Below are 21,762 nucleotides of genomic sequence, written 5' to 3'. Positions count from 1 at the left end.
ATACATTCGAGGAACTAGATGTCGCTTGACATATATATATACTGGTTCTACAATGTATCTACTATAATACAACTGATATGTACATATCCGACCCCAGGCACGTGTGGAATTATATCCGGCTTCGTTCCTTGTGTCTGGAAGCGACACATAGACAGCCCACACTAGCCGTTTTGGTGGCGCTTGCCTTCCGAACTTCTGAACATCATCGGTGCAGCAATCAAACTCACCGCATCCTAGTATCCCAGTCCTCTTCCACGCTGCAGGCAACCTTCGTGACTCTGTGACTCAACAACACTACTTTGCTCGTCACCCACTCTTCTAGACACCTTGTGATACCCGTCCTCCCGCTTCCCCCTTCTACCTTCTTATATTAGACGACCGCCGACCGCGACCAAGGCCGCCAAATTTAGATTCAAATCGCCCTCCCCCTCTTCTCCCCCCTTCCCTTCCCCCCGGACCCCGTTGACGACTGCCCTCCCGCTGTCTTGTAATCTCACGTTGTTCGCGACTTGAGCCCAAATTCTACTTGCGCGCGCGCTTGTCCTTCTCCCGACCACCAGTGCGCTCCCCCCGCTTCCGCGACCTAGCCTATATCCCTGAACCAACAGATGTCCGCACCGCGGTCAATCCGAGACATTGACGTTGTGCACTGAAGAGCAACAGGCGTAAGCCTCGCGGTAGTCGACGGCTCGGCCGTGCGTCTGGGACTTGGTGACGGAGGAGAGCCTGCCCGCTCTGGGCTTGTGGAGAAAGGCAGCGCCGTCTCTTCGCTCCGGATAAGCAAGGGATGCTTGGCTCTCTGTGATGGATCCAGAGAGCGTTGCATTTACTCCCCGCGACGACTTGTGGCGTTTCCAAAGCGAGATGCTCCGCGTCCAACAGAGCCAAGCTGAGCTTGCCGATCGTGTCTCGCGACTGGAACGGAGGCAGGAGGAAGACTCACGGCTGAAAAATGTCTGGGGTACTTCTTCCCCTTTCCCCTCTGTTCTGGGCGGAACTCCGCAGCAAGGTGCGATGCTCCATCCCAAGTCCAGCTCTTTTCGTTTAGCTGACTGGCCTCAGTTCCACTGCAACAGCCGACTGCAGAGCACTTCTCCAACTTCGACGACCATTCAAGCAATCTCATCGGCAATCTTCAGTTGGATACCGACGATGAACCCCGCCGTATTGGAACTACGTCCCGCGCGAACAGCGTTCGGTTTGACGAAACTGCCAACCATGGTCACTGGGCGCATGCTTCCAGGTCGTCTCTGGATCTGATTCCCCGAACAGGAAGCGGCATGGGAGGCCATCTCATGAGTGAGAGGAGCTATTCACACAAGTCCGATGGACGTCAAAGTTCAGCAGGCCATTCCGTGCATTCGGCAACGTCCGGACGAGCAAATAGTTTGACAGGCTTCGGGCTCAATACTCCACTGGAACCCCCTGGGCTAGCTCCTGGGCTTTTCATTCTTGGCTCAGTTCCTGCTATCATCAGGTGCTGGCTCAATACTAACTTCAAGCACGACTCTCTTTTGTATGCTGCTGTCTGTAGTGGCTCTTATGCTTCGTATTTGGACCTTCGTCTCATCAACAGCCTTGGCTTCGAGGACCAAATTACCAAAAACAACAATGGAAACAGGAAGATCAAGCTTTCTGTCTACTTGCCGGAGGCTGTTCCAGTTTCAGCATCGTCTCGTTCGAGTAGCCCGGCGCCTCAACTCCCTTTGTTGAGCGTCGACTTTACTGTCATTGAGAGAGATGAAGACAACCCGGAATCGAAAGCTATTCAGATTTTTCTAGGGAGCGACTTGTTGCGGGCACACAACGGCGACATTCTCTTTTCAACCAATCATCTCACCCTTTACGATGATGACCGGAGCAAACTGCAGATCCCCCTGGTTCGCCCGGAAGACGAACGAACTTTCAAGTCTCTTTACGTCACGAGTGGGCCCCTGAGTTCATTGAAGCAGGAGCAACCCCCTCAGAAGTCATCATCTGCCCCATCCGAGGTGGGCACAGTGGGTGAGGGCTCTGTGGCAAGCTCTACGCTCGAACTCTCAGTAACTAGCGCATCGAAAACTAGTGGTTTAACTGGAATCGCAAATTCTGAGGATGGTGGATCAACTGGACGTCAAAGTATGGAGCAGCGCCCCTTTCTGGGCCTTTCCACAATTCGTACCGAGCCGAAGGAAGGGGCGGAATCTAGTCCAGCTAGCGCTGCCCCGCGCACATCTCCAGCTATTTGGAGTAACTGGCGACGTGACACTGAGAAGCCCGGCACCATGGACTGGGCCAACGTGGGTAAACCCACAAGTTCCACGTACCAACGCCAGAACGCGGGCATTAAAGTGTTGAAGCCCACGGCCAAATCTGGTACCCGCACGCTTTCGAGTAGCGTTTCGCAAGCTTCGTCCCCAGCTGCGGCTGGCCAGTCCCGCTTCTTTGACGAAGGCCGCCGTAGGACAAGTAACGCGGGCGGAAGCGAGGCAGGCGAACCGCAGTTGAAGAGGTCGGCATCTGGGGAGAAGGGGAAGGAAGCTCCGCCTATGTTGACGAAGACGCGATCCGCTAACCCTGTTGGTGGTGCTTCTGCGTTTGCGTGGTTGAACAACGGAAGGCCAAAGTGAATGCTAGCTGGGAGCAACAGCCAGAGGTGGCCATGGCTGCCTCTTTCTTCATTGTATTATCAATTTTTCACGAGCAGGACCTGATGATGATATCTTTGGGCTAGGGATTTGGTGATGGAGACCACCCTGGCACAGCTAGCTGGCACCTGTGGGAACAACCACGTTTGATACCAGGCAGCGGGAAAGCTGCCGTGTGATTCGCAACATGCTTAGTCCATACCACCATAGATAGTTTTACATAGTTAAAGACGTACGAACAGAATTGGTGGGCACTGTGCAACGTGCTCTCCGTGGGCAGCTTCACGTGCTTGCCTATCCTATCTGAACGGCCCCCTCCCCGACGCGACTGGAAATATTAGTGTTTACAGATGTTGAGAGAGTCAGAAGGAAGTATTGGTTCGAGGCAGACGCGCCGCACGCGTAAGATTGTCCAGCTGAAGTGGCGATGCGGTGAGGCTCCTGTCATTCACCCTGTGCCTGTGCAGTGCAGGGCCGCCAAGCAAGTTGGTGCCTCCCCTGGTTTGCATCCAGCCAGGCTGACGTCCAGCACCAGCAACACCCACACTGGCAGCCGGAGTACATTCACTTGCACTCACGCCTTCCACTGCGTTCTCGCTGCTGTCACGTTCATCTGTTCACCTGAAAGCATTCCGGCCCTGTGAGCGGCTGTCAGCGCCAAGACCCCGGACCCATTCGCTTGATTTTGCAGGGCGACGGCCAACTCCAAGAAGCGGACGACCAGTCAATGTCACAGCGCTTTTTCTCACATCCCACAGCCCTCTTCCCCTCCTCGGGTCCATTGTTGCTGCTGCACAGGCGCACCGCCTTCCTGCCCCATTTTTCGAAGTAGCAGCCAGCTGTCCGCGGGTGCAGTCACGCGTTTTCCTTCAACGGCTGCCTTACAGTCTGCCCTGGGAGCTCCATCGGCTCCACAGGTTGCAGGCCCCAGAGATTCACGACGGCGTCCACAAAGAAGCGGAGGATCGTGACCACCACCCCCTCCAGCGAGCCTACCAACGATCCCAGCGCTGCACCGCATTCGCATTCACCGCATGAGGGCAGTGGGTTAAGATCCCCACGCTCGTCCCCGCTGCCCCCCTCCTCCACCAGCCTCAGAGCTTCAGCGTCTCCGCCGCGCTACCTCCCACCGCACATGCACGACGAAGTCTTCGAAGCGACCCAAGACTCTGGGAGTCTTGCTCGAGACATCAACGCCAGCGCGGCTAGTTCTCCAAGCGAAGCCTACGCCAACCTAACGCTCGAGAGCCGCGAGCACTGCGGCACCATGGCCCAAGACTCAGATACTGCCCCCCGTGCGAACAGCCTGTCAGAGCAACCGCTGTCCCGGCCGCCGCCCCGGTCGTCGTCCCCTGCCAAGCGCCTGCACTCCGATATGGACGACACCGGGAAGGAGAAGATGGACGTGGACAGCCTCACGCCGAGCACGCGCCGAGGCAGCGGCCAGGGCAGTCCCCGACCTACGAAGCCCCTCCCCGCCGCCGCTCAGCGGGGCATGCGGGCGACCTCAGTCGACATGGTGGACGCTGCTGCCAATGGCGAGAGCCTGTCGAGCTCCGAATCAAACACTGCCTCCAACCCCGAGTCCACGGCAACAAGTCTCTCCGGCACTACCCCCGCGTCCGGGCATCTACCTAGTCTCGATGAACAAGTTACGAGGGTCTCCGCAATCTGTTACAAGCCGCTTCAGGAGGGCCAGGAAGGTTATGTTGTTTCCGATCAGTGGTTGGGGCGAGTCTGGGCCCGGACCTCGGAGCATATCAGCAAAACGGAAGAGTTTCCAAAGTCTGCCAGGGAAGGAGACATTGGACCTGTTGACAGTTCAGATCTTCTTGACACAGGTCGGTCCAATCCGACGCACATAAGCCCATTAATAAATACTGACTGCAAGCCGAAAGCTGCTTTGCCCGAGGAATTGGCTGACCAGAATGGTGACGAATTTGTGCCGCTACGCCCAGGACTCACCATGGGCCATAACTTCGAGATTCTCCCAGCCGAAGCCTGGGAGTTAATCATGGGCTGGTATGGTCTCAAGGAAGGTAATCCAGTCATCCGGCGGTATGTCCATAACACTGCCGTCGGAGAATTCCAGGAAAACCTGCAATACGAAGTATATCCTCCAATCTTCACCATTCGTAAGCTGCGTCGATCAACAACCGATGCCCAGACTCTGGCCGACTCAAAAAAACGGAGCCCAAAGGTAGTTGCAAGTAGGAGTGACAGTTACATGCAGTTTCTGAAGGCTGCCAAACAGGCTGCGGGCGTTGACATGAAACGCAAAGTCCAAGTATGGAGAGTTCTGAATACACCTGGCCCTACAGGGCCAGAGCCACAACAACCATCTGGCATGTTGACTCCCGACTCCTCACCCCGGAACGGCTCTCCAGTAGCGTCACCACCGCAGAGGCTAACGCCTCCTCTTCTTATCGATCTTGCCAGCTTTAACGAGCTTGCCGAAGGTACAGAGCGCGAAATGGTGAGCAGTAAAGACGAAACTGCTAACGAGAAATACAATGGTCATCTGACGCTCGGTGTGGTCGGCCTTGCAGAGGATCAGGTCCTCATTCTTGAGGAAGATGAAAAGGGAGCTTTCGCTTCAGAGACGTCAAGAAAGGTTGGCAACAAGAACAAAACTGGCGGTAAGGGCAACAAGACCCAGCAAAGCAATAGCAACAGTGGCCGAAATAGTCCAGCCCTATCGGGTCCGATGACGAGAGGGAGGACTCGAAGTGGGAAGACGAGGGGTACCGTCGGCTTGACTAACCTGGGGAACACCTGCTACATGAATTCTGCGTTACAATGCATTCGTAGCGTGGAAGAACTGTCGTGGTACTTTTTGCGTAAGTTACTACACAAAGAAATGAAGTAAAGTGGCTGATAATTTGGCAGAGGGTAACTACAAACACGATCTCAATGCAGAGAATCCTCTCGGGCATGCCGGTACTATCGCAAAGTCATATGCTGGTCTCCTAGCATCTATTTACGATGAATCTGCCGTTTCCTCATTCTCTCCCAAAAACTTCAAGTTGACACTTGGTCGAGCTCAGCCATTGTTCTCCGGGTATGGACAACAGGACTCTCAAGAATTCCTCAGCTTCTTGGTTGATGGGTTGCACGAAGACCTCAACCGGGTGAAGGAGAAGCCGTATACTGAGAACCCTGAATCGGACGACAAGACAGTCCATGACCCTGAAGCCATAAAGGCCTTGGGCGAGAAGTTTAGGGAGATTCACCATTCTCGCAATGACTCTGTTGCAATGGACCTGTTCAATGGTTTTTACAAGAACACTATGGTCTGCCCGGACTGCGACAAAGTCAGCATTACCTTCGACCCTTATAGCCTCCTCACTCTTCAATTACCAATTGAGCAAACTTGGCAACATACCATTACCTTCGTTCCGCTCTACGGCCCCATGGTCAACATCGAAGTTGACATTGATAAGAACGGTACAATCAAAACCTTAAAAGAGTACATTTCGAAACGCTTCCCTGGCACCAAGTGGAACCGTCTGATGGGCGCCGAGGTTTACAGTCACAAATTCTACCGGGTGCTAGACAACAACAAATCCATCGCAGAATGCAACATTGGCACGCGCGACGATATCTTCTTCTTTGAGCTTGATAGCGTACCGACCAACTGGCCACCACCGAAGAAGCCCCACAAGTATCGTTCCATGATATTCCCGACCGCATCTTCGGAGGAGGACATTCCAAATTCGGGGTCACCACTTGCGGATAGAATGCTCGTTCCAGTTTTCCATCGAGCCCAGGGCATGACTTCATACCGACCCCAACAATTCAGTCTCGTCCTGTGGCCTTCCTACATTGTCGTTAACCGCGAGGAGGCCAAAGACTATGACACTATTCTAAGGAAAGTCATTGCCAAAGTTGCGCAGATGACCACTCGACCGATCTTGGCAGAGTACAATGGAAGTTATGCTTCGCTCGATCAGTCTCGGGCCGGCTCAGATACAGTCCTAACTACCGAGGAGGATGCTTCACCCAACGGCGATCCTTGTGTTCAGGATGGCTCCGTTGAGGGCGAGGATATGGTTGAGGTTACCATGACTGAGCCCGCCGAAGCCTCCGCTAACCATCCCATGAGTGAATCGAGCACCGGAACACAGGATCAGCTTCCTGAGGTACTTCAACCAGGAGGGTTCATCCCTCCCGAGTTCCGAGCCATGTTTACAATGAAGCATACTCGCTCTGGAAAGGAGATGGTACCGACCGGTTGGAACTCTGTTGATCATAATAAGGCGTATGAAGAGATCGCAGCACGTGTCCGCCAACGACCCTCTCGCCAATCTTCGGTGCAATCACTCGAGGAGAATAGCAACCCTTCGTCCAGCGAGGAGACTGAAGACAATGCGGAATTCTCGTTCAACGCTCAGAATTCCCTCCAGGTCGCGGACCAAAGTAGTGAGGAAGAGATGCAGTCCATCGAAACACCGTCTGCAAGTTTTAACCGTGGTGGCCGACAAAAGAACAGCAAGAAGAACAGTCGGAAGAATAAAAAGGCCGCGAAAACTTATTCCAAGAAAGGTAAAGATCGATTCTTAGAACAGCCGTCACAGTCCTTCTCCGAGCCCGAATCAGACGATGATGAGTCATTGCTCCGTCTTGGTGAAGCTATCGTCCTTGAGTGGAATTCAGACGCCTACGATGCGCTATTTGACGGCACCAATGAACAAGATGTCCGGGGAATGGATACTCTCAAGTTCATTGAGACGCTTAAAGACCCAGAGCTGCAAGCAAAGAAGGTCAGACGCGCTGCTCGAAAGAAGCATGGTATCACTCTTGAAGAGTGCTTTGCAGAAACATCGAAGAGCGAGGTCTTGTCTGAGGATAATGCATGGTTCTGCAATCGATGCAAGGAATTCCGACGCGCCACAAAGACTCTTGAGATTTGGACTGCTCCAGATATCCTGGTCGTTCACCTGAAGCGTTTCAGTGCTCATCGTACTTTCCGTGATAAGATCGAAGCCCTGATCGATTTTCCAATTGAAGGACTAGATTTGAGCGGTAAATTTGGCTTGCCCGAAGGGAAAGCGCTACTGTACGACCTGTTCGCCGTCGACAATCATTTCGGTGGACTGGGGGGAGGCCATTACACGGCATATGCACAGAATTTCTTTGACAAGAAGTGGTACAACTACAATGGTTTGTTTCCTTCATCTCTATTCATAAGATGTATATTAATCACTTCCAGATTCCTCTGTAAACATGGTCAAGGATCCCCAGTCCGTCGTAACATCCAACGCTTACCTACTCTTCTACCGCCGCCGCTCGTCCGGCCCTTTAGGGCCCCCCTACATCCAAGAAATCGTCAACGCAGTCATGAACCCCGACTCTGAAGAAGCTGACGACTCAGACGCCACCAATAGCCGCAACCCATCACGCTCTCCGGCGGGAAACGGATTGCGCCTCGGCGACTCGTCCCGCGATGGGTCGTCGAGCGCTTTCAACGGAGCCGCAGCGGGAGCCCTGCTGAGAGGCGGTGGTTCAACTTCAGCAGGGAATCAAGCATCGAGAGGAGCAGGAGTCGGAATGGCGGACGATGAGGTCATGCATGATGCGGAACAAGAGCAAGAACAAGAACAACCTCCGCCATACGATGAGGGCTATGCGGATGATGATGAAGGCTATGGCCGTTGTGCCGTCAATATCGCAAGCACGTATGATCATCTCTACCCCAGCCCTGGCTGGGGCTTCGGAGGTGTAGATAACTCTGGCGTAGAACAGGTGGATGTGGGCGATGACGAGGAGGTGTATGACGAGGATGCGGCGTCAGCTGCGCCGAATATGGGGTCGAGAACTGGGGATGAACTGGATCAGCGTATGTTGGAGGATTTTGGCGATGAGATTGAGGAGGGGATTGGGGAGGGGATTAGGGCGAGAGATAGTACACCGTTATTAGAGGAAGTAGACGCCCCAGGTTTGATGGAGGTGGGGATTGAAGCGAGAGATACCGTGGATGATCAGGTGGCAGATGTCTTACTGGATGATGATGAGGGACAGGGACATGCTAAGATGGATTAGTCGGAGGTTAGAGTAGTGATGTCTGGCCTGACACCTGGGGCTTGATGAATGTGTTGAGTGTGATTAGACGGTGTAGGTAAGCTTGGTTGCATGCATGGGTACTCTTTTGCATCGGTAGTCCAGACTATAGGATGGATGCCCTTTTGAGAAGTATCTCTCTCTCAACTTTTCTTTTGCACTCTTTGTACTCTCTATTCTTCATGCATGCTCAGAGCATCTTAGCTCGGCTTTCTCATTAGACTAGATAGGAGGTGGTGGTGAGAGATAAGGGATGGGCTATATATACAGATTTGAAAAGACGGGTAGAGGGTGGAAGGTACGTGGTGTGATTTGGGCGTTGGTGATTGCATTGGTAGGAGTTCAATCGTATTGTGTTTATCTGAGCTTGGGTTGTGTGCTCCTTGTGAGTGTGATTGAAATTGTGATTGAAGTTGGCGGTGTGGTGGGTGTAGGTAAGTAGATGAGGTGACTGGCTTTGTTTTATCCGGGTCCTTAATGGTTAACCTACCTAGGAGCCGTCGTGTCCACGCCAACCTTAGAAGACTAGAAAGTAGGAACCTTAAATCGTCTTCAATCACATGGCGGTAGCAACATCATAGGTCCAAGCGTATTGCAGGCAATCGAGTCTGGAATATCGCCCTTTGACAGGCATACCCATTGCCTTCTTCAAGATTGAGCGCTCATCAACAGTTTATTAAATACTCAAGTTCAGGTGGTTCATCAGTGGCGTCAGGTGGAAGAGCTGTGATCGCCCCACCAATCCGAGTTGCAGGCGGCGTTGGTATGCCTCAGCCCTTCAAAGTCCAGCTAGGTAACATCGCATTTATGGCCAGCCTCCTCCACACTCCAGACTCAATGATATTCATCCCAAATGCTTGCGATACAAGCGATTTCAGATGATCTAAGCTTCGCTCATAATGAAGCACACAATCTCTGTTGCGCTGCGGGCAGCACAGACAACAATATCAACGTCGACAATCCCTCAATCCACAACACAAAGCTCAACTACTTCCAGTGCAACGACAACGCGCTCCCCTATTGCTGTGTCCGCTAGCTTGTCAGGGAGTGCTGTGGGGGGGATCGTTGCTGGAGGCGTTATAGGTTTGGCAGCTATCGTTGTCCTAATTTGTCTTGTTCTGCGTTGTCGAAAGGTGGAGAAAAGAGAATATGATGCCCGGAAAGCTGAACCTACCGATCTTACATCACTTGTCCCTGAAACTTTCCCACAAGTTCCGGGATGGACGAGGCAGAGGCAAATTGCTGAGTTGCCTGGTGACTATCCACTTCCAAGAAGTCATAATCCAACGCCTATCACGCCAGACAGAATTGTGGGAATTGATAAGAATGATTACCTTAGGAATTCTCCCCCCCAATCCTGTAAGAGACTTCCGTTTTGTTGAATTTTCTGAGGCTAAGTTTAAATCAGATAATGAACGGCCGGGGCTTGTAGCGACTCCTGCATTCCTCCCTGTGGATATCAACGTCGTCCGGTGCCTAAATGAAACCATAAAAACACCCACAACAACGATAAAAACACCTGTTAGGACTTTCAAACCCTCGGATGTTGAATATGGCCCGAACCCTGTTATATACGCGCACATGTGCGACCCCACTCGCTCTCCAACGTCCCTTCCGTTATATTCGAGAAGCCCTTACTTGGAGCCTCCTGAGGGAATCGTCGAGAGTACCTCGATTTTAAGGCGAGGCTACGATCATGAAGAGTCCGTCGGAGGCTCTGCAGCGGGGCCGTCACGTCCATCATATCATCTTTCCAATCATCTATCAACCACGATCCCAGAGAGTTCCTCCTCCAAAAAAAAGCGATACCAAATCATTTCTGGTGCTTAATGAAAGTGCAACATTGGCGGCTGACGAGTCGGAAGGTGAGTTTGGATCAGAGCCTGCATCTGTAGCTGGTGGAGGTACACCAGCGACTACCGTAAGACTCTCGAGCTCATATCACGATATAAATTTGTCTAGGATAGAGCGGAATAGGTACGTTAACGAACCACTCGATTTTAATGGCAAGTACCTGACCCGCAACTAGCAAATTTGTCGAGAATCCAGAGCAACCCTGCTTCGGGGACCCAAGCACAGATTTGTTGGTATTAACGGGTTTAATGCCCGCGGACTCGTCATCAATAGTAGAATATCTCTCGAATATGCCCACAGATGCTTTAGAAGCAATGGATTACACTCCAGGCCCTGAATCTAATGCTTCTGTATCTACTACATGTCCTAGCCCTCGTCTTAGTCCTGGAGACATGGACTCTAGCCCTGACTCTCGATCTACACCGAATTCATCTTCGCATAATAGCACGCCCGGTACGGCGATAACAAATCTGACAACTCCATCGAGCACTCCTCTAGATGCTTCTGGGGTTTCATACAGTTGTACAGAGTGTACCCTCAAATTCCGAACCTCCGGTCAACGAAAGTAAGTTGCAGTTCGTCACCCGTTCTTACCGCGTCTAATAAGCGAAAAGTAAGCATATCAATCGCAAACACCGTCGACGCTACGTCTGCCCCGTCGAAAGTTGCCAAAAAGCCTTCAGTCTAAACGCCGACCTCGAACGCCACAAACGATCTTTACATCAAGAGATCTTAGGCTTTAACGGCACTATCCTTAGATGCCCGAATCCAAAGTGCAATTCTCCAGAGAAACGGTTCACTAGGAAAGACAACCTCGATCGGCATGTGCGAAGGTGCTTGGAGTCAACTAATCCGAAATAGGCGGCCATCAAAAAGAGATCAGCCAACCCATTGCGGGACATGGACGGACCCATGCGAGCGCGTCTTTGGGGTGTGCAGCTGCATCAAAATTATTCCGGTTCTTTTTGAATGCGATGACTTTCTATTCAATTTGAGAGAACTATTGGCAATGCGTCCTCCAATATGTGCATAGAGAAGAACGGTAAACTCAACCTCTTATGGTATTTTAAGAAACCAGGCATGCTGACCAACCTCTAAGATGTCTACGGTCTGTATTTCCCCGTGCTCTGCAAGACTTTGAAGAGCAACGTGCCATCTGGGAAATGCAATGAGATCTCGAGAGGTAATCAGCAGACATATATCTTCCTCATCCGGCTCAACGACTCTCGACATCGTTTCGCGCTGATGAGAGACTAGAAAAACAGGAATGAGACGTATGGTTTCATTTAGACATCCGGACAACGTAAGTTTCGCTGAGGAGCATACTGGGACATTGGGCCGTCATTTTCCGGCTGGGGAGGCCACCCGGAAATGGAGTGAGAAGGCTCTGCGCGTTTTTGTCCTCATTGTCGCCATCATGCAGCGGCGGCGGCTTTGTACGGCACCAGACATACCTTTCCAACGGGGTGAAATATCATGAGATATTAGATAAGAGGACCGCAGTGATTATTAGTGGGAGGGACAGAAGATTGGGAAAAATCAGCCCCTGCATGGGATCCAGCCTTGCGCAACCTGTACAGAAAGCCTGACTAAATGTGAAAAGTGATTCACACCACTCTCATCATTCCTTGAACTTTCTGCCTTCGTCTTGCCGAATATGCTTTTGCCTTGATGTTTCTCTTGCAGATAGGGGAAAGCACAAATTCTATGGTGCGTCTCTTGAAAAGCAACTAAATTACGATGCTATCATCCTTCCTGTTCCGGATTGTCTCTCGCAGCCACACAGCAAGAGCAGTCGGCCAATACAACCAATTTACAGTTCTGGATGGTAGGTTAAGCGACTCTTCTGAGCAATAGACCGTTGCAGACACGATGAACATAGCGTGGCTGAAAGGATAGTGGGGTGGTGTCACGGTACCGCCGATCTGTAATCTGTGGATCGCTTAGTTCCGATCTAATTCTTTTGCTCAGTTATTCTTTGTAAGTGCCTAAATAGTTCGCCCTAATATTACTCTCCGTGACCGGGGTGATTGGGAAGCCAACATAACGACGGAAATGACAGGCGCTCGGGCCTGGACAGTCAACATTAGTAACCACATGGTCCAAACTGATGCGCTGAGATTTAAAGCGTATTCAAATTTAAACCTACCGATACACACAGGTTCAAAGAATGAGTCGTCCAGGGGTAGATTTTATCTTTATGCTATGTCGGAGGCGTCAGTTATTGTTCCTTCGTTTGCTTCATCATTGATTTCAATGTCTTCGTCCCCGGTGTCTTCGAACTGGAACTCGACTTCCTCATCCCGTAATTCGATTGCGTCAATACCTAGTCCAGTATCGGCAAGGCGAAGTCGAGGTTAAACGTAGGCGCGACAATCGGGGTTATATTGGGCGGATTGATGTTCGTAGGAATCCCAGTTATTATTACAGTGTTAATTTTGGTACTTCGAAAGACAAAGAACATGGACTCAATCAGCGCACAGTGGGTATTGAAGTTCAGAATGTTTGATAACGTGGGCAAGGAAAGCTCAGAATGGCTGGTGGAGGTGGGTGGGTGTAGGTCGCGGGTAGAGATACTCCGTAGATGGATAAGCAAGGTGCTAGGTCCTTCTTTAATGAGCAAACACTCGTTTCTAAAGCAGTACAGGAGGCTATCAGAAAACCCTCTTCGTCTTAAGTCGACCTGCTGCCTGAAATTGAAACTTGTTCGAATACACTAGCCGTTTCGGTTAGCATATTTTCCTGATCCGTGCACGAATTGCTGCGGGTCGTGCTCAGAAGGATTGAACGATGCCACGAATGCAAATGAAAATCAAATCCGAAGTTCCTGTTGCGGCTACAGAGAGCAGGGCAATCACACAAATCCTAACTCATTTCCTTAAGATTAGATCGCGTCCCCATTGGTAACAGTGGAAGAGAACGTGCCCGCATGCTCTTATTACTCTTCTTATTAATGTTCCGTAACCCTCGACTGCGCGTGAGATTTTCCAGAACAAGGCGCAATCAAACTCTCTCCTTTGCTGATGAAAATTTCGGATCCGTAAGCCAATGAAGGAACATCATATTAGCCCCCAACGCCTCTTTGACACTGCCTCATCCCTCAAAATCGCGAAACACGATCTGACAGCAACTCAAAAGGGCGGGTAATCCTTGAACTAACTCTGAAGCTTTCCCTCATTCTCAGCACACTTCTTCCCCTCAAAACTTGATATACAAGCCGTCGCGAACTGTGTCTGTTGCGATTCTGGACGAACACCAACACATGCACCTACGATGCGATCCAATTTCCTCACATTAGGCTATTATGTCAGCCTTGCTTCAGCACAATTCCAATTCACAGTTCCAGATCCAAATGTTACGGATCTCAGCGAACATTGGGCGGTTGGGGATACAATGAAAATCGCATGGCAGGAAGGATGGCATGGAGTTCGCGACGATCCTGGTGTCACGGATCTATGGATCTCTTGGTTTCGATCGGATTCGTATTCGCTATTGCTTCTTTGTAAGTCGATTTTGTTTCTTGCCTATTTTTATCGGTCAGGTCGGGTCGCATGAAGAACCCAACAATTCCAATGATTCGATTGGACGAGACCTGAAATACAAATGGAGACTTTTGCTGACGAATCGGAACAGCGAATGTGACGTTCGATTCATCCGGTAGCCTGGACTGGAAAGTCAACGTTAGCAATGACGTTGTGAAAACCGATCCGCAATTCGTATTACGGTTTAAGCCACACTCTAATCCGCCTCTGTTTACGTCCACCGATAACGAGTCCCCGAGCCGAGGCTTCATTCTTCTCACAGGTAACGAACAATCATCCTCCGCTTCCTCTTCTGCAACTGCGCCGTCTACGTCTACGTCTACACCGTCTTCTACCACGGCATCTGCCCAGTCGTCGAGCTCGACAAGTGAACCCAATGCAAAGAAGAAGACGAATGTGGGAGCAATTGCGGGAGGAGTGCTAGGCGGATTGGTATTCATAGGGCTTTTATGCGCAGTTGCATTATTACTTCTCAAGCTTGCTAAAAATAAGAAGAACGCACGGGATGCAAATAGAGGAGGGCAAGAAGGGTATGGGGGGGCAGAGTTAGAGGAGGGGCTACCGAGACGAGAAATGATGACTGGACCGAGCGTGAAGTACAGCGCGAACGGGGCGCCAGCGACAGAGATATATGGAAGGGAGGTTCCAGTTGAGTTGGAGGGAAACCATACGGAAAGGAAATGAAGTAGTGCAAGATTTCATATCAAAGGTTTTAGAAGCGTAATTGTTAATTTAGCCGAACAAGGCGAGCTTGGACTTAAAGTGAACGAGATGGAAATTGTTTTGGATGACTCGATTGAATGGCATAGCATCGGACTCCTAGGCAAGCCTCTCTTGCGCTTCCGAACCTATCCTACACACCTCCCATCACTATCTCCGTCGGTATTTAGGATGTTTCCCGGTTACATAACGACGCACCAGCAGGACTCGTCGCAGCCGCAGCAGTCGCACTCTTCACCACAGGAGGTCTTGATCGGCTTGGGCTTGAGGATGGAGGAGATCGAAGAGGTGGTGCTGCCAGGCATGATGAAGGAGATGGGTTCGATTGACTCCTTTAGGCCTAGGAGATATGAGTTCCTACCTTCCAAATGCGTATGGAATGAGACTTACGGGATTGAAGCTCGACGAAAGGGAGTGAAATAGAGGCTGAAGGCCGAAATTGATCAGAGTCCGCCGAAAGCTACGCAATGGAAGAGTGGATGTTGGATGGAGGAAAGAAAGGAGAGTGCTAACAGGCGTGGGCAGCCGTCCTTTATCTGCGGCCAGAGCCATCAGCTCCTCACCACCCTCCACCTAAGCCTACCAATCAAGAAACCATCACCTTCGTCATGCACTGCAGCATCCTCCTTCGTAATCCTCACTCATTCGCCTACCTGTCGCCGGTCTGCATTCTCTGTTTGCTCTGTGAAACCCGCATATCAGGGCGTGCTAACAATTCCCTCGCAATTGGCCAACTTCCCTCCATGCGCAGCCTTGCACCCCACCGTCGCCACACTCTTGCATCAAAAATCGCATCGCTAATACCATTTCAATCCAAGTCAATCAACGGAACTCCAGCTGAGCCACCTCAGCCCCCGCTGTGAAGCATTCCAGCACCATACCATTGGCCGTTTCCTCGGCGAGCGGGTAAGCCGCGCAATCAGACCCTCCCAGCTGTCCTTGTGGTTGAGGAAGTGCCAGGGTTCCCGGCAACACTAAGCCTCACCAAGCTTTAACAAGCGCCCTTGGCACGAAAAAATCCCTCATAAATGCTAGGTTCAAGCTTTGCCAAGCTTTGGAGCTGACTTGGCGGTGAAGGGCATCCTGATTTTGATTTCCAGGGGTATGGGCTTTAGATCTTCGCGCCGAATTTGGCTTATGTGGTGGCAGGAGAGGATGATTCTGTTGTCCAGGTGGTTCATCAGCGGTCTGCAGATGGCTGATGACTAAGAAATTTAGGTAGCTGGCATAGGCAGCTAAGCGGAAGCTGCACAAGCAAAGCGTGCAACGAAAGAAGAAGCAGTCATTTCAACTTGTATCGGGGATCCTCTAAGCGTCATGTCACGAATGTGTCGCGAAACAGCCAGTGCTAAGACTCTTCCAGAGTGAGAGCCAGGGAAGAGTTGATGGATCCCTAGAGGAAGAAAAATGCGATCTAAAAATAGCGGTAGAGCAGGATCTATGTTTCTCCGCGCACAGCCAAATCGACGGCTATTGGACATTTCGAAACATGCCGATAGCAGCGCATCATTCGGCTGTCCCTCAGTGCCTAGCCAAGATGACGGGTGCTACTGCTGTACAGCCTTTCCTCACTCTCTTCTTCCATCACCCTGAGTCCCACCTTGCACCCGATCATTAGAATAAAGAACGCGAGCGATGTCTATGGCCAGATCGATGATTGCATCGTCATCCCCGGCTTACATACCACGGCGGATGGATAGCAACTTCAACTTTGGCTCTCTGTCAATGCACGGTATGTATATAACAAGGTTCGGACCTCTGTACTAACACGCATAGACTAATCTGTTCCAAGAACAGAAGCTCTTCTCCACCATGACGTTCGCCCCAGACCCCGACTTCGTGGATTGGCCCAAGATCCTAGTGTGGATCCATAATAGGTCCGCTGGACAAGGAGCTCGCGCACCACTTGTAGGTTTGGGTGGCGTAGGGTATTTTAACTCCCTTCACCTTTTGTGCGCCGCTTCTAATAATATAGAAGAAAGTCACAACTTGCCATACACTACTGCCATTCTATCCGCGATGAGTCACCGCAAACATTCGTATTCTGGGTGCATGCTGGCGCTAAATTCCGGTTCGAAGAAGCGTATAGAGGAATTGGGGACATCCTTAATCTTCCAGAGAGAAATAATCTAAGGTCGATATTTTAAAGCTAGTTAGTGATTGGTTATGTGGTGAGACAAGTGGACGACGGGCGATGATCCTCAATAACGCTGACGATGTCGAGACTTTCTCCCAATTTCAATAGCGAGAGCACAATAGGCCTTCAAATAGCTCATCCGTGTCGCTGGTGGCGTATCCCCCTCAACCCTCAAACCCGCAACGGATCTATTTTGATCACGTCTAGGAATAACGACGCGGCAGCAAGGCCGGAAAGAAGCTATAAGAATATCGGAGGCGTTCTTGACATAGATGGGGGCTAATTCCTATAGGTTTGTAACAAGCTGCTACCCACAGTGACTAAAGAGGGAGGGATAGAGCTGCTTCATGCTCTCGACTACATCCCTCTTGCAATCACTCAAGCTGCTCCATGCATAAATCAGCGAACGCGTATGATGATATGAGGCTATCTGAATGAGTTTCGCGCTAACTATAAGAAGCGAGGGAATATCTTAAACTAGGATTCAGGTGATAAGTATCGTGACGAATCTGCATTAAAGTCAGTAGTAATAACTTAGCAAATTTCGTTTAGCCATATCTGACGACGATTCTGAGAGCCTACGGTCGTACTCCCTTATCACAGTAACGGCCAAGACTAATATACGTAAGATGCATGCGTTAGTACAGTTCTACACCTAAGTCTAGCTATCACCAATCAACAATACGGGGCGGCGGTCGAAACGCCAATTTGTGCCACTAATGGTATATGTAGATGAAAGGAAGCTATAAGTCAGCGCAAACGATACAATGAAGGCGCTGATACCTAGGGAGTTTATGTTAGGGCTAGACGACAACCGGACACTGGCGAACTTCATCATTTTAGTGTTAATGTTACAGTACTAGGGGAAGTACGGCGCGGCGGAGAAGCTGAGCTAGCGAGCACTAGAAAGAAGAGAGAAGGTTCTTAGGCCTAGGCACCTAAACACGCTCACCAGCGCCAGCCGCCTTGGGTCAGTATTAAAGAGCTAGGGCAAGTATGACGAGGAAGAAGCAATCCACCGGCGAGCACTAGAAGGATGAGAGAAGAATCTTAGGCCTAAGCACTCAGACACGCTCACTAGCGTTAGTCACCTGGGGTCGGTGCCGTGGAATCAAGAACAGTTTGCAGAACCTGAAGGCCTAGAGGTGTCAGTGATGGGAATAAGAAAGAAGGTACTTAGGAATGAACACCCAGACACGCTGACGGCAATGGCTAATCTCGCATTTACCCCCCCCAAGTCGCAAAACTGGAACTAAAAGGCCTTGTCTCTAAATTCTCTCAGTAGGCGAAGTGGCTTTAGGTTACTCAAGAACACCGCCATTTGTGATTAGCCATGAGCTGTTGATAACACCCTCTGCTGGTGTTTGAAGGGATGATGCAACGGGGGTATAGCGGACGCGAGTCGAATTTTTACTATAAGTCTAGAGTTTACTCTTCAGTCATGAAGAGCTGTGCTGAATTGCAGGACCTATTAGGAGTCAGACAGAGTGAGAGTGCATGATTGAGAATGAGCAAAGTAGACTAATTATGACTCATGTGTGGCAACATTGCGCTACGCCTCATTCGGATTAACACTTGATGTTGCCGAGCAATCATGTGACTTTCAACGATCTTCGTCATTCTTCGTATAATTACCACTCTCCTGCCTATATAAGCCCTTTTTGGCTTACTATAATTAATCAACTAAGTTCTCATTGTCTGTAATTACCCCTGCGCCTTCGCACCTTACACAGGGGCACCTTCATATTTACACATTAACCGATCTATATTCAGGCTTCCACTCTTCCTACATCTTCCAACAGAAAAAGAAGCAATTTCAGAATGACTTCGAAGTTGCCTATGTTTCCTTGCAATACTTGCTCTATTACTTTCAAAACTAGCGAGCTTCAGCGTTCGCATATGCGACAGCCTTGGCAGTAGGAATAACCGCGAAGCATTATGGTGTGGGGCTAACAGTAGCAGTGTACATAATCTAAGGCGTCGTTTAGCTGAATTACCAGCATTATCGGAAGAACAGTATGATACAGAAGCCAAGAGCCAGGAAATAATCCCTCGACAGAAGGACATCGATGAGAAAGGGAAAAAGCGAATCTCCTCATGCGATGCCGAAGTCGAATCTGATTCCATTTCAGAAGATATACCTGAGGCTGAATATAAGATCTCTAAGAAGATTCCTCCAACGCAATGCCTCTTCTGCAACCTAGACTTGCCGACTCTTAATGCGAATATAGACCATATGTCATCCCTACATGGCCTTTTCATCCCCTCACCAGAGCAATTATCAGACATGGAATCTTTCCTTGGATACCTTGCAATCATTATATTCGAATATAATGAATGTCTCTATTGCGGTCTAGAGAAAGGCACTGTGGATGGGGTGCAGACACATATGCGAGATAAGGGCCATTGCATGATCAAGATGAACGCAGAATCTGAGCTTCTTGACTTTTGGGAGCTTTCCGATAGCGGGGATGAAGGCCAAACCGAAGATGTAGAGCGTACGAAGAGTGCTGCAATCAAGCTATCTGGGACAGAAATGAGGCTTCCTTCTGGGGTTGTTATCAATTCTCGCTCTGATGCTACTCAGATTCGTACTAAACCGGGACTTGCACAATCGAGGACAAAAGATTCGCAATATAGAATCAAGAGAGCTGAGATGAGGACTACTGCAGGAGAAAATCAAGAGATGGCAGATAAAAAACAAAGTAGACCCTCACGCAGCAACGACCGCCGTGTCGCTGTTCGTGGTGAAATGGGGCTGGTTGGTATTCCGGAGAGCCAAAGGCGTGCTTTGCAGATTACCGAGAAAAAGATGAAGAGGAGGGAAGCAGTTGCTAAAGCTGCACAGCGATACGCGGCGGAGCAGGAGCCAATTAAGGCAAAGTACTACAAGGTAAGAGACTAAAGATACAGAAAGGTTGGTTTAATAAGTGATTGCTGATCCATGTACAGACAGAAGCTCCTATATACCAGGCTGGATAATCAAGCTCAAGGCCTTTTATATACTCAACCGTTCCGCTTCCCTATATTTGCGGTAACCACACCCTTCCCAGGAAATTCCTTCATGGAAGCCAACAAACTCAATCACGCATTTTCTCCTGGAGGATGAGGAAACCGCTTTTCCGGTTGTAGATAATCCTAATAATTCGGAAACTCATACGCCTCAAAACGCGTCCCGGTAGCATCCTCAGTCTTGAAGAATTCAAAATGGTTCTTACTCATCTAACCCTCACCCTGCAACATTGTAAACATCCTCTTCCCAGACTCCTTGATTCGATCTAGGAAGGGAATTCCATTCATATCATATGCGACATGGTGGATTACTGGAGTGACATTGTGCTTGTCCAGCAATTCTTGGAAGATACTAGGTCCGCTGACAGGCTGGATGACTTCGTAGACCATGGCTGGGCTCAGATCTGCGAAACAGACGTGACGGGTGAAGGGGCTGGATTTCCCGCGATATGTCTCGTTGTGGTATTAGAAGGCGTGAAGGAGTAACAGCGCCACGGTCCAATACCTGTTTGCCAGAGGCGGGCGATGGTCTTCTTGTATTCCGATGTTACTATATATCTCAATGGGTTGCCTAGGAAAGACTTCGTGGGGCCTCTCTGTATGTCCATATCTGGCTATTATGGTCCAATTGCGATTGCGATAAGTCCTTGTAAATAGTTCGCATTCCGCAAAAGATGGGTGCTGTGTAATTAACTACATGCTATCAGGTCAATTTTAAAAATCAAAGCAGGCCTTGTGTATCGTTACCCCTAAGGTAAACTAACTTAAATAGAAATAAAGCCAGTGTATAAGAGTTAACCTTTAAGAGAGGGTATAGTTATAGTATCTACAAGTAACACTGAAGAACCTTCTTTTCTTTTTGTCTAATTATGTGCCTGCGCATGGGCTTCGTGCCGCGCTTAAGCTACCTTCTATTAATATCCGCGTTGCCTTTTCTGCATTTCTTTCTTCTTTACGTAACGTCTTAATTATTGACTTAATACTGTACGTAGACCTATTAACGCTTCTTTTAAAAGATTCTTAATCTCTTGCTTGTACCTCTTGTTCATGTAAACTAGGTTACAGAGGCAGAGCTATTAGGCTTCATGTTTGCTCCTGCGACTAGCTAGTAGGCTCAAATTAATCCTTGTTATTAACTTCCTGATCCACTGAATATTTAGACCTAGATTCTGTTTATATGTAGCTCTAGAGCTTCAGCTTGTGGTGCTGGTGAACGGCAATTTCCGTGCGTCAGGGCAGACCGTGCAGGTTTCAGCTGATAAAATTTATTTAGCAAACCACGTAGCTTCTCAGACCCTCATCCCACAATACACCACTTCTCTCATAACTCATCTGCCCTACAAAGCTACATATGTTAAAGTTGTAAATTCTCGACTATGCTTGCCATGCTCCCCCACTCAGGCCTGGGCGGGCGAGAGATTTTCCCTTGGTCTTTGGCCCGCTGTGGGACCCGATAAGAGATACGACGCCCTGCAGATCTTGCTGCGGGATTCCAGGGAAGCAGGGTCGGGAGGGATTGCGACCGCTTTAGAGCCTGTGATGTGACGCGCTTCTGAGCAAGCTCCACGATAGAACGGCCTAAAGTGTGTGTGCTTAGGATACTTCGGGTATTCGGCGTCGTGTAGACTCATTTCTAACGTTTAGAAAGAAGATGCCAGAAAATTGGACAAAAATGGGCGGACACTTATCTCGACACTTTTTCGTCGGAAGAACTGAATCCCGATTCTCTTCCCAATCTATCACGTGAAATACAGCCTTGGCCCTTATTCTCGCCGTCAAAAATGAATTATTTATTGTAGCCTCTTAACAC

The 21,762-nt window shown here is 49.8% G+C and overlaps 7 protein-coding genes across 7 annotated transcripts; 6 read left to right on the top strand and 1 right to left on the bottom strand.

Annotated features, from left to right (window-relative positions):
- The first annotated feature begins 458 nt into the window (after positions 1-458).
- On the top strand, positions 459-9,023 carry BDR25DRAFT_294849 (UCH-domain-containing protein). Its single transcript, XM_033688809.1, has 6 exons — positions 459-1,009; positions 1,063-2,558; positions 3,586-4,468; positions 4,526-5,467; positions 5,517-7,790; positions 7,840-9,023. Exons 1-6 carry the CDS (start codon positions 805-807, stop codon positions 8,667-8,669), a joined length of 6,630 nt encoding a protein of 2,209 aa, XP_033542654.1. The 5' UTR covers positions 459-804; the 3' UTR covers positions 8,670-9,023.
- Positions 9,024-9,586: 563 nt separating this feature from the next.
- Positions 9,587-11,110, top strand: BDR25DRAFT_318256 (uncharacterized protein; the record flags this gene model as incomplete). The annotated part of the gene is made up of 4 exons (XM_033691734.1): positions 9,587-10,046; positions 10,096-10,390; positions 10,650-10,664; positions 10,717-11,110. 4 exons carry the CDS (start codon positions 9,587-9,589, stop codon positions 11,108-11,110), a joined length of 1,164 nt encoding a protein of 387 aa, XP_033542653.1.
- A 2,579-nt stretch (positions 11,111-13,689) lies between these two features.
- Positions 13,690-15,139, top strand: BDR25DRAFT_345962 (uncharacterized protein). The gene is made up of 2 exons (XM_033694102.1): positions 13,690-14,043; positions 14,175-15,139. Exons 1-2 carry the CDS (start codon positions 13,815-13,817, stop codon positions 14,765-14,767), a joined length of 822 nt encoding a protein of 273 aa, XP_033542652.1. The 5' UTR covers positions 13,690-13,814; the 3' UTR covers positions 14,768-15,139.
- Positions 15,140-16,313: 1,174 nt separating this feature from the next.
- BDR25DRAFT_294847 (uncharacterized protein) lies at positions 16,314-17,249 on the top strand. Its single transcript, XM_033688808.1, has 4 exons — positions 16,314-16,535; positions 16,580-16,731; positions 16,782-16,974; positions 17,028-17,249. The coding sequence occupies exons 2-3, from the start codon at positions 16,616-16,618 to the stop codon at positions 16,948-16,950; spliced, it is 285 nt and encodes a 94-aa protein (XP_033542651.1). The 5' UTR covers positions 16,314-16,535; positions 16,580-16,615; the 3' UTR covers positions 16,951-16,974; positions 17,028-17,249.
- A 740-nt stretch (positions 17,250-17,989) lies between these two features.
- BDR25DRAFT_238907 (uncharacterized protein) lies at positions 17,990-18,196 on the top strand (the record flags this gene model as incomplete). Its single annotated transcript, XM_033685651.1, has 1 exon — positions 17,990-18,196. A coding segment is annotated over one exon (207 nt), but the record flags the coding sequence as incomplete, so codon positions are not given.
- Positions 18,197-18,617: 421 nt separating this feature from the next.
- Positions 18,618-20,136, top strand: BDR25DRAFT_83078 (uncharacterized protein). The gene is made up of 3 exons (XM_033699123.1): positions 18,618-18,856; positions 18,903-19,833; positions 19,893-20,136. The coding sequence occupies exons 1-3, from the start codon at positions 18,762-18,764 to the stop codon at positions 19,920-19,922; spliced, it is 1,056 nt and encodes a 351-aa protein (XP_033542649.1). The 5' UTR covers positions 18,618-18,761; the 3' UTR covers positions 19,923-20,136.
- Positions 20,079-20,616, bottom strand: BDR25DRAFT_360331 (uncharacterized protein; the record flags this gene model as incomplete). Its single annotated transcript, XM_033696235.1, has 4 exons — positions 20,079-20,157; positions 20,206-20,385; positions 20,448-20,502; positions 20,535-20,616. The coding sequence occupies 4 exons, from the start codon at positions 20,614-20,616 to the stop codon at positions 20,079-20,081; spliced, it is 396 nt and encodes a 131-aa protein (XP_033542648.1).
- Positions 20,617-21,762: the final 1,146 nt, after the last annotated feature.

Source organism: Lindgomyces ingoldianus (assembly GCF_010093535.1).
Source record: "Lindgomyces ingoldianus strain ATCC 200398 unplaced genomic scaffold BDR25scaffold_37, whole genome shotgun sequence".
NCBI classification, from domain to species: Eukaryota; Fungi; Ascomycota; class Dothideomycetes; order Pleosporales; family Lindgomycetaceae; genus Lindgomyces; species Lindgomyces ingoldianus.
This window is presented reverse-complemented; position numbering and strand designations above follow the sequence as displayed.

Bases quoted from the DNA above. Each gene is read 5' to 3' on its own strand.
- BDR25DRAFT_294849 (XM_033688809.1), top strand. From the start codon at position 805: ATGGATCCAGAGAGCGTTGCATTTACTCCCCGCGACGACTTGTGGCGT. The intron at 2,559-3,585 runs GTTGGTGGTGCT...TCCACAAAGAAG, and splicing joins AGACGCGATCCGCTAACCCT to CGGAGGATCGTGACCACCAC. The intron at 5,468-5,516 runs GTAAGTTACTAC...ATAATTTGGCAG, and splicing joins ACTGTCGTGGTACTTTTTGC to AGGGTAACTACAAACACGAT.
- BDR25DRAFT_345962 (XM_033694102.1), top strand. From the start codon at position 13,815: ATGCGATCCAATTTCCTCACATTAGGCTATTATGTCAGCCTTGCTTCA. The intron at 14,044-14,174 runs GTAAGTCGATTT...GAATCGGAACAG, and splicing joins GTATTCGCTATTGCTTCTTT to CGAATGTGACGTTCGATTCA.
- BDR25DRAFT_294847 (XM_033688808.1), top strand. From the start codon at position 16,616: ATGACGTTCGCCCCAGACCCCGACTTCGTGGATTGGCCCAAGATCCTA. The intron at 16,732-16,781 runs GTATTTTAACTC...ATAATATAGAAG, and splicing joins GTAGGTTTGGGTGGCGTAGG to AAAGTCACAACTTGCCATAC.
- BDR25DRAFT_83078 (XM_033699123.1), top strand. From the start codon at position 18,762: ATGACTTCGAAGTTGCCTATGTTTCCTTGCAATACTTGCTCTATTACT. The intron at 18,857-18,902 runs GTAGGAATAACC...TAACAGTAGCAG, and splicing joins CATATGCGACAGCCTTGGCA to TGTACATAATCTAAGGCGTC. The intron at 19,834-19,892 runs GTAAGAGACTAA...ATCCATGTACAG, and splicing joins TTAAGGCAAAGTACTACAAG to ACAGAAGCTCCTATATACCA.